This window comes from Phyllopteryx taeniolatus, chromosome 8 (genome assembly GCF_024500385.1).
Source record: "Phyllopteryx taeniolatus isolate TA_2022b chromosome 8, UOR_Ptae_1.2, whole genome shotgun sequence".
NCBI classification, from domain to species: Eukaryota; Metazoa; Chordata; class Actinopteri; order Syngnathiformes; family Syngnathidae; genus Phyllopteryx; species Phyllopteryx taeniolatus.
Genome location: NC_084509.1, coordinates 496,778 through 507,500, shown reverse-complemented (window position 1 = coordinate 507,500; position 10,723 = coordinate 496,778). Strand labels below are relative to the sequence as shown.

Below are 10,723 nucleotides of genomic sequence, written 5' to 3'. Positions count from 1 at the left end.
TTTGCTGGATATGTTCAATATTATGTTGTTAGCCACACATCATTAAATAGTGGTTTGTCTGAGCAAAGTTTAGTTTGTTGCTAAGTAGTTGTTTGCTGTTTTTTCAATTTTTTTAATAATTATTATTTTTTTTGTAGAAATGTGCTCAGAATTCCACACAAGCATTGAGCACTCATTGAGGCATCACTTTACATTCTATGAAAGAGATAATTGTGTAAGATGAGTTAATGTTGTCCATATTGTGTTTACCTTTATACTCGTGCTTAAATGAGCATTTTAAAGAAAAGGTGCTCCAAATAAACATGCACTTATGTATAGCAAAATACGTTTACCCCTTCATTTTGGTGCTCCTCCTCTGCATAAATAGGAGGAACTCTGTCAAAAGTGCAGTTTCCCGTCATTATGGACCTATTTTGGGGAGTATAGTGAAAGGACTCATACACTGATGACACGATGAGACATATTTGTGATGAAGTCATGTAGTGCATTCGCAATGGTCTATATACTTATTGATTGTTAGTGAAGATATTCTTATGTCACTGCTTTTGTCATAAGTTGAATAACCTCTGCCTTGAATCCTTCTGTTAAATTCAATTCAGTTAGGCTTTTAAAGGAAAAGGGGAATGTTCACCTGGCAATAGTCTTTATAGTCTCTCCCTTCATATTTAATATTTCATAGTACTGTAGGATTATAGTGATCATTTGCAAGAACTTTAGGAGTAACCTTTTTGGCTGTTGCTATCTTAATCTGTGAATGCGCTATTTTCATTATGCTCTTACCAATTTTCCATTTATGTATTTTCTATACCGCTTATCCTCATTAGAGTCGCAGGTGAGGTGGAGCCCATCCCAGCTGTATGGGACTGTCAGCCAGCCGAGCACATATAGACAACACTTCTATTCACACTTACGGACAATTTTGTCTTCAATCAACCTAACATGCATGTTCTTAGAATGTAGGAGGAAGCTGGAGTACCCAAAGAAAAGAGATGCAAACTCCACACAGGAAGGACGGAGCCAAGATTTGAACCAAAAACCATAGAACTGTGAGACAGACGTGGGAACCACAAGGTCATCGTGCTGCCCTCTTACCATTTTAATTAGACAAAAATCTTAAACCGTGTTTGCTTAATCCATGGGGATTCTATCTGTATTTACTGTCCGTTCCGTTGACTGACAGTTGAATTGGACCGGAGGAGACCTTAAAAGCCTGGAAAAAAACACAACTACTACTACTATACATGTATTATTCACACTCTTATCTTGAAATGGGAGGAATTTCTTGAGAGGGATGAGTAATATACAGGTATTTCACTCTTGTCAAAGAAATCATACAACCCCCCCACCTCTCCCCAGCATCCAGACATTTGAAGCGCATTTGATCCTTTGGTATGCTGTTTACACACAGATAGTATCCCACGGGACGATGCAGGTTCAGACTTGTGGTAGAGTGAGAAAATGTGTCAGGAAGAGTGGAGAGAGTTCATAAGCTTTTAACCATGGTGTACGCATACTCGAGAACAACTATCAGAACTGTGGGAGAAATTCCTCTGACTAGAAGTTGGCATTGCCTTGAAGACTTGTTTTTTTTGTAGTTCTCTAATGGAATGAGAGGAGACTGAACGTTTTGTTGAAAGGATTCTTTCCAACAGAGGATGTATAGAATCAGCCGTCTGTGGGGGATTTTCACCCAACCTCGTGACACCATGGTCCTTGAGGACTCCGCTGATGCTTCACAAATCCCTGGTGACCACTCCTGTTCTCCTTTGTCCCCCAGCCCCCTTCCTAGCAAGACTGATGAACTCCTTCAAGACCAATCTCCAACCGTTCCACCTCGTATCATGACTTCTCAAACTCAAGAAGTCATACAACAGTCAAGCCAACCTGCCCCTCACGCAGCCCTGCCTGCTCAAGGTGTCCCCCAGCTTCCTCCTCAGACTAGTAAGTAGAGTACTATGAACGTTTGTCTTTCTCTTCTGCAAATTCATTGAATTTATTCCAAATTTCAATTCAGAGAAGTGGCTTCATGTGCTGTAAACAACAAAAAAAGCATTTCTGGTCTTAAGACCTGTACCAATAAGTTAATGCTACCAACACTGCTGCTGTAAAAACCTCCAGTGTATTTGATCACTTTATTTCATTTTTTTAGACTATCTGAATGTGTCTTGTGGGGTCCATCCCATGTGTGCGTGCCCCCCCCCCCTTGTATTTAAAATCCTTTTCTAATTGAGCAAATGTTTTTGTATACATTTTTGGTGTTTCATATTTCCTCATATTCTAATTGTCTGACTTGTTTTAGTATTGTGCCCACCAGATGGTGATTTAGATGACTATGAAGAGACGGACACATCTTATGCCAGTGTTCATCCAGTGAACCCTTTAGGCAGGGTACGAGGTGTTAATCGGTTGTAGCCACTGCATTCATTTATAACCTTTATGAATGACAACAGTGTCTTCCTCTAGGAAATGTCCCTGCAAGTGCCTCTTCAAGCAAAAGGGCGCTACAGTTCTTTATGCAGTGATGACGAACTATTAGATGATGATGAGTAAGTCATACGCAAGATTTACACAAATCAGGAAGCGCACATTTGAGCTGTTAAGGCTTTTGAATCAAAGCCAACGGTCGGCCCACGTGACTGACTGACAGCCGAGTGCCGCTCCGGTGAAGTGTTGGCACGTCGGCCCGGTAAAGATGGCAAACACAAGAGACAGACTTGAGATGACTGGTGGCAGTAATTCATTACATACTGCCCCCAAATGTGATGTGTTTTTAGGAATGCAGTTATGTTCCTTTCTCACATATCCTACATAATTGTGCTGCATATGTTTTTGTGAGTGTTAGTCTACAGTGAGAGAAGTGAAAGTCAATTTGTTTACGGTTTGTGTAATATGGACTGTAATTTCTGACACCAACAGACCGGAAAAACTCATATCTCTTCTGTACCAAACCAGATATAGATACATGTTTTCTTTCAGGGGTAAACGCTTGGCTGTCATCTTGTTAGGTTAGTGTTGTTGTTGTGTTGTCGCTGCTTATTTTTGTCCATCTATAGTCCTAGTGTTTGGGAAGAACCAGGCCTCAGCAGCCAGCAAGGCAGCATCTTTCTGCCTAACACTGGCAGACTGCCATCAGCCCCTAAAGAAGACAGCTCCCAACTCTCTGCTGTCATCAAGATGGGCTGGCTTGACAAGAATCCACCACAGGGGTAGGACATCTGCTTCTTCTAAAAAGATTCTTCTGACAAAGAGTGATAAACATTGGGTATGGATACATTATTAAATTGTCATATTGTCAAAAAATTCCCCAATATGTTCATCGAGAAACATTTATAACAAAGGGGAGCCATAGTCAACAGTGCCAAATGATGGATTAGAATAGACACTCGACTGTTGTTGTTTTTATTATTACATAGTTCAGTACCTGCGTTCTGATTCATGTGGAAACTCTACTGTAGATAGACACAATTACTGTATTAGGACACCTGGCCATTACACATATGGGTAGTGAAAATGAGGAATTGGTCCCTCCTTTGTTGCTTCCATTTGTCTGGGCAGACTTTCTCCAAAATTTTGGACTGTGTTTATGGGAACGTTTATCCATCATCTAGAGCACAGGTGTCAAACTCACGGCCCAGGGGCCAGATCCGGCCCGCCACATTATTTTATGTTGCCCGCGAAAGAAAATTATGTGTGCCGACTTCATGTTTCTCGCTAAAATACCAAATTTGCAAATTGTCTTCACTTTTGATAACAGGTATTGTAGGAATTACCAACCCCCGTTTTAAAATACATTTTACAGTTAAACAAACTGCTTTTTACTGGCTGCTGATTTCAAAACTAGTAATCCATCATTCTGTTTCAGTCATAACGGCCCTTAGAGGGGAAACCATGACTACGATGCGGCCTGCGAAAAATATGAGTTTGACACCCATGAGAGAAGGCCCAGCTCATCATCTCTGTTATAGTTCATATCAAAGGTAGTTGATGGTGTTGAAGTCAGAGGCCTCAGATTCTTTCTCACCAAACTCATCCAATCATTACTTTATGGCAGAGGTGGGCATAAGTCACATAGCAAGTCCCAAAAGTATTCACACCTTACCAAAGTTAAATGAACAGCAACTGAGTTTATGATTTATTGAATTCATTGCACTGAATTGTTTTAATGTTGTATTGTTTTAATGTTGTATTTCAAACTCAATTTAACTCAACTTTATTTCTGAACAAACTATGCTGTGTACTTTGTGGTGACAGCCTTGTAACTGCTGTGGTTCTTAAGAGAACACCATTTAACAAAAACCAAGACTGTTTTCTGCGGGTCAAATATTATGAGATGTGTGTACCATATGGGCTACTTGAGAATGAAAGAGATTCATAATTAAGGGTATAATATGTGACATAAAAATCTTGCCATTCTTCAGAAAAAAGTAATGTGTACAAAATCTGTATTGCTCCTGTGTCCCCTACTTTAATTAAATCACTCAGTCAGGTTTGTTAATTGATTTAGAAGCACTGACTCTGGACAATTGTTGTTTTATATGCTGTGGTCTCAATTTGAGAAAAGACAGTGCAGACAGCTTTGTCACAGAGGCGACACAAAAGATGACATTTTAATGGTTACACTTCAATAAACACTTTCAGTAGTATGAAAATTATATTCACACGTAGCTGCTCACTACTACTAGTACTTTAATTACCAATAGTGGAACGCACTTTTGTCAACATTTTTTATCGCCGCGATCGTAATGCAAAGTGATCCCATACAGCACACCTATAACTTTTTTGTCGTGCCCGCAAACGTCTCCAACTTTTTTCTTTTTTTCCCCCTAATCTCCACTTCACTTTTTGTGCATTCTGCGGTTGGCATTATGTTTTAGGCGCTACTTTCTGCTCTAGAGTACATGAGAGAGACAGGGGGAAAAAAGAAAAAATACTTTTACGTGCCTATGAACCGAAATGAAAGGATTGGGCAATTATCATAAACAGTCCCATCCCTACTTAGGTTACTGAGCTGTACTAAAACGTTCACAGTCACATCATTTTTATTTCTAATTGTCCCTAACCAGTCTATGAAACTTAATGTTTGACCAGCTAGTTAAACTGTTTAATTAGCTTACCGGTCTTTGTGAGTTTTGTAGTGACGGATGAAGTTCGACGTCGTTGTTTTTGTGTCTTTAATGCGCGTGTTGCAAGCCATGCAGGTTGCCATCCTCTTTTTTGCAGACTTCATCGACAACATATTCCTTGAATCCACATTTTATTACACATCTCTGTGTTGTCTTGTTGGTAGCATTTATCCAAAATATATTGGTAATAATTCATATACAAGCCCCACCCCCAATTAAGGAATCTGTAATAATTTGTCTGTTGTGTATGTACCCCTGCTTATGGGAAAGAAGAAAAATACTTATAAATATACTCAATATATACTCAATACTCAACAAGGCTTACTTCAGTTTACATTGTTCATTTTGTGTTATCACATTAGTGCATTTTTAATTTTTGCTTCTGTTTGTATGCTCCTACAAAGGGCCCTTTATTATCAGAGGCGATGGGTAAAGCTAGATGTTGACTACCTGCGATACTTTGACAATGACAAGGTAACAACCCACACAGCATCAATCTATACACTGCTACACTGTGACTCTGCCATTTCTGCATTCTGCTTGCTCTGGTATGGTTAATCTTGGTAAAGTTGCTGTGGCTGATATCTGTTGCAGCAAGTGTATTCAAAAGGAATCATCTCGACCGCATCAATAACAAATGTGACAAGTGTTGGGGAGCTGAAATTTGAGGTCATCACAAATAATCGGACATTTATCTTCAAGGCTGAAAGTGACGGTTAGTCTGGTTATTGATCTGTGTGGTGAAATTAGTGCGTGACACAATTATAACTTACTTTAGTGTTCGTGCATGTCTTTTTTCTTTTTTGCCACTGCTTGTGCATCCAGCTGAGAGAAAGGAGTGGGTGACTGTGCTGCAGGACAGCACAAGGGGGCGCCAGAGGCGCAGTACTTTGAACCCTGGTTCACCTTTGAGTCCAGAGTTTAAAGGCTATTTGGAGCTCAAAGGCCTACGCTCTAAACTTTATACAGTTGTGACTTCAGATAAGGTCTTTCTCTATAAAAATATGGAGGTGAGTGTTTGTAATGTTTTTTTTTGTCAGATAACTGGGTGTAATAAGATACAAAGTGCTTACTAAATTTAACATACTTGTTCCCAATTCTTTTGAATGTAAATAGTATGCATGCTTAACATTAACTATTGACTTATAACTACCGGTATGTCTTCTCTTTAGGACTACCGTATTGGAGTGGGTATCACATCAATTGAGATGAATGTAGGAAATGTTAAAGTCACAGATCGCCGCAGCTTTGATCTCACTACACCGTACCGGATTTTCAGGTACTGTCGGTGCACTCAAAATCCAACACTTTCACTCCCTCTTCAAACTGGACCAGAGTTTGTACTTTCAAACAGCATGATTCTTATCTTGGCATTGCATTATTTTGGATATAGTTAGTCACAGTTGTTAGTGCTGGGATCAGATCATGTTATTTCATGAGAATCCCCAACAGTTCCCTCAGCTAGCCGTGTGTGTGGTTTATTTGTGAGGAAAGAGATCCTCTGTGTGTGTGTGTGTGTGTGTGTGTGTGTGTGTGTGTGTGTGTGTGTGAACGTCTGGCTGACACTTCACTGCCTGCTGTGCAAAGACCCAGCTTGACAGGATGTGGAAACTGCCTGGCTATATGCGCAATATACAGTATTTTTACCTGGTTGTTGAATCTCAAATCAATGATTTTAAAAGTTTGGTTTAATTCGTTTGTACAAAACACAAGTCACTCGAAGAGGCTATGTTAGACCTCCAGTCTTCAAATAGTAATTTGAAGAAAAAGGAACAAATCTCAGTTTGAGCGCTTACCATGTGACCAAAGAGAGTGTAGGTGGCAAAAATGCATTCTAAGTTCAAAAAAAGGAATCCCAGGATAACCTGCAGTCCACATGCACAACAGTCCGTGTGTGTGTGTGTGTGTTTGTGTTTAAAGACACCCTTGTTTTTGTTCATTTAAAAAAATTTTAAAAAAATGTGTGCATGCACCTATTTTAAGTTCAGAGAAAATACATCATAGTGTTGAAGTAAAAAGAAGAAGTACTTAATCTATTTGTGTCAGTCTGGAAGTGTGTTTGGATTCCAGTTTTCAACTCAAATATATTTAGCGAGACAAAAGCGGAATGAGTCAGTTCTAAGAGGATGACAGGGGATTCACATATTAAAGGCTATGCTTGCTTTCTTTAGTCCCATTACTTGATGGGCGCAACTGATGCCGTAATGGCAGCATTAAAACATTTGTTTGTCTCTATCCGCAGTTTCATAGCAGAGTCAGAGCAACTGAAAGATCAGTGGGTGGACACAATGAGGGATGCCATAGGTGAGGCCTTGTCCAATAGAGAGGTTGCTGATCAAATATGGGCGGAGCCAAGCAACAGTTTCTGTGCCGATTGCGGAACTCCTAAGCCCGAATGGGCCGCCATCAACTTGTGTGTGGTGATCTGCAAGCGATGTGCAGGTTTGTGTTTTGTGAATAGAGAAGAACAACTTTATAGAATTATAGCAGAGTTTACAGATGGTTTGAGTCATTTTCCCAATGTGATTACAGTATGCCAGCAGTGTATGGCTTTTTGATGTGTGGAGAAAATGTAAGACAAATGTGAGGAGTGGTGGAAAAATAACGCTTTTCATCTGAGAGTTGTAGCCAACGCTTACGTATTTCATACCAGTATGTTACAGAGCACATGTGGGCTTCCTTCAAACTCGGTATGTGTTTGTTTGATATGCACATGTGTTTCAGGAGAGCACAGAGGACTGGGCCCTAACATCTCTAAGGTTCGGAGTCTGAAAATGGACAGGAAGGTTTGGACCGAGGAGCTCATACAGGTATATACCCACGTAATCTGGTGCAGTTTCATTCGATGTGATTTTTATTCCTTTTATTTCAGTGTGCCGATGGGCTATTATAATTGGTTGGGAAATGTTGGTCTAATCAGGAAGTAAATCATAGTTGATCTTACAATCACTGAGTATGATCAAAGGCTAAAACTTTACTGTTCTAAGTGTAATAAACAGACAGACGTAGAAAAGTCTTCAAACACTGTTCAATCAACAAATCAACTAATCAATCAACCAACCACTCAATCAATTAAACAGGAGGGTTACACTACCTAGTACTTCCTGAAACATAATTACCAAGACAAGTTGGACAATTCAAGACTGCGCCTCATTGCACAAAGAGGTCCATAAAAGCATGCTTGGATGAGTTTGGTGTGGAAGATGGGAACTGAATTTAACTCCATGCATACACACTTGAAAAATCTTGGAGAAAGTTTTCCCAGAAGTCATTGTCGCTGAAAAGGGTGTATCAACTTCCATTTTCAGGTAGTATAGGTAGGTGTAATCCCAGGTTGCTCAGTACTTTTAATCCAAGTTAAACTACTAAGAAAGGACAAGTGTGTATACCAGGAGACCATATGGACCTTAACCACTGCTGCCTCACACAATGTCAAAGTGCTGTATTTGGCTATACCTGTGCAGGTGTTCCTGTTGCTCGGCAACAACCGTGTCAACAGTTTTTGGGCAGCGAATGTCCCACCAAGTGAGGCTCTATCGTCCTTAAGCTGCAGTGATGACCGGCGGCGTTTCGTCACTAACAAGTACCGCCATGGCAAATATAGGAAGTACCACCCTTTATACGGAAACCAGAGAGAGCTGAATAACGTAAGTTCCAGGTTCCTCTTTAATTTAACTTTTGTTTCTAAAGGAGACCATGTGCATTGCTTGAGCATTACTGCATGTAACATAGTTAAGACCTTTTGGGAATTCAGACTGTTAGTCAACGGATTGTGAAAAACAAGTTTAAACGCACTGTGGGGATTTAGCTGTTGACCAGTGTCTCGCCATGTTGACTTCATCTACATCACACCCATATTTATGTAAGTGTGAACACCCTCTCTGCCACACAATTCTGTGTGGCCTCTGCCAATATTTTTTTCTGTAGCTCTGTGTCTTGAAGTTCACATTTGTGACTGAATTCTTTCTGTGCACCATGTGTACTGCACTAACCCTGCAGAGTACGATTGACTGCGACTAACATGTCAAGAATAGGCGCTAGATACATTTTGCTCTTTTACGACCCTCTTTTAAGTGTGCTCACAGACTGATGGGTGTAACCAGAGCATATATTGTTTTGGTGAAGTCAAATTTAAAAACACTCATCGCTCATCTGACAGTCTATTATTTCTTCCGTCAGTAGAAGGAAGTAGAACAGATATATATATTTTTCCCAGTCATTCAAACCTCCTTTTATGTGGCCCCTGTTACATTCCTTGCAGAACTGAAATGCAGATGACTCGATGAGAAAAGCGGACTGTATTAAGTCTCAAATATAGAGCGCTTGCCAATTGCAATAGTTTTGTCGGTGTCTCTCTTGCGCTCTCTATCTCTCTTGCTCTCTATCTCTCTCGCTATCTATCTATCTATCTATCTATCGATCGATCATGTATTTAGACTCAAAGTCATTAAAAGATACGTAATGATACTGAAGCAGATTTTGCTTCTGTATCACAAATGCTTGTCAATTTTTAGCTGGCAAAGGCCAAACGAGGCATATGATGACTACATGTATGCCAGGTTGGACACTAAAAGAGAAAAAGATCTATACAGGTTGGCCAGACAGAGGGATAGAGATGGGAAGGATGTGCAGCAGGTTAGGGTGGTTAAGGATCGAGATGGAAATGTGTTGACTAGTGGAGTAGTGTGCTGGATAGATGGAAATAATACTTTGAGGAGTTGATGAATGAGGAAAATGGGAAGGAAGATCTGAAGAGGCAAGTGCGGTGGACCAGGAAGTAGCAATGATTAGTAAGGGGGACGGTAGAAAGGCACTACTAATTAGTATAAAAAATAGAAACGCAGTTGGTCCTGATGACATACCTGTGGAGTTATGGAAGCATTTAGGAGAGGTGACTGTGGCGTTTTTTACCTGGTTGTTCAACAGAATTGTAGCGGGTGAGAAGATGCCTCAAGAATGGAGGAAAAGTGTGCTGGTGCCTTTTTTTTTTAAGAAGGGTTATGTGCAGAGCTGTGGGAACTATGGACGAATAAAGTTGATGAGCCACAGAATAAAGTTATGGGAAAGAGTAGTGGAGGCTAGACTAGGGTTGGGCATCGAGAATGGAAAACCGATTGGAACCGGGACTAATGTTCCAGTTCTCCCTGAATTGTTCAAAATTAAAAAATTCAGTTCCCAGTATTGATGCCTACATTCCGCCCACCCCGAAGAAGTGGTGAAAACCAGCAAAGAAGCGGCGAAAATCAGCGAAGAAGAACGCGCATGAAGATGTGCTTGTACCCAACAACGGCGGTGAGCAAAAGTGTGTCTTAATTTAGTTAAAATTAATGACCAGTCAGGGCAACACTTAGAATAAGATTGTATTGTGCAATGGAGGCTTTCACGATGTGTAGCGTCTGACGCGCTCCGAGCCTCAGCCTACACCGCGTGGAGCTTCAGTGAAGTCAACTCTCATTTAATTGGGTGAGTGAAACAATAAAATACGTCTATGCCAACATTGAGGCAGCAAACAAGGTAAACGGTTAGTTGCACTTTTCCACTGATGGTTTTAGCATTTATTTTAGTCTTCAAACCAACGTAAGCGCCAATGACGGGGGAAA

The 10,723-nt window shown here is 40.4% G+C and overlaps 1 protein-coding gene across 11 annotated transcripts in view; it reads left to right on the top strand.

The window, feature by feature from the left end:
• The window catches only part of LOC133482039 (arf-GAP with Rho-GAP domain, ANK repeat and PH domain-containing protein 1-like), a 72,062-nt gene that overhangs the window by 37,772 nt on the left and 23,567 nt on the right, over positions 1-10,723 (top strand). For 7 of the 11 annotated variants that reach the window (XM_061781582.1, XM_061781577.1, XM_061781581.1 and 4 more), the window contains 11 exons: positions 1,778-1,941; positions 2,300-2,388; positions 2,464-2,546; positions 3,054-3,206; positions 5,528-5,597; positions 5,718-5,838; positions 5,949-6,133; positions 6,296-6,402; positions 7,366-7,565; positions 7,848-7,933; positions 8,588-8,770. In XM_061781582.1, coding sequence (XP_061637566.1) covers positions 1,778-1,941; positions 2,300-2,388; positions 2,464-2,546; positions 3,054-3,206; positions 5,528-5,597; positions 5,718-5,838; positions 5,949-6,133; positions 6,296-6,402; positions 7,366-7,565; positions 7,848-7,933; positions 8,588-8,770 — 1,441 coding nt within the window. Of the gene's footprint in view, positions 1-756; positions 1,942-2,299; positions 2,389-2,463; positions 2,547-3,053; positions 3,207-3,862; positions 3,978-5,527; positions 5,598-5,717; positions 5,839-5,948; positions 6,134-6,295; positions 6,403-7,365; positions 7,566-7,847; positions 7,934-8,587; positions 8,771-10,723 lie in introns of those variants that run through there. The other 4 variants (XM_061781579.1, XM_061781583.1, XM_061781586.1 and 1 more) reach the window with 4 other exon arrangements.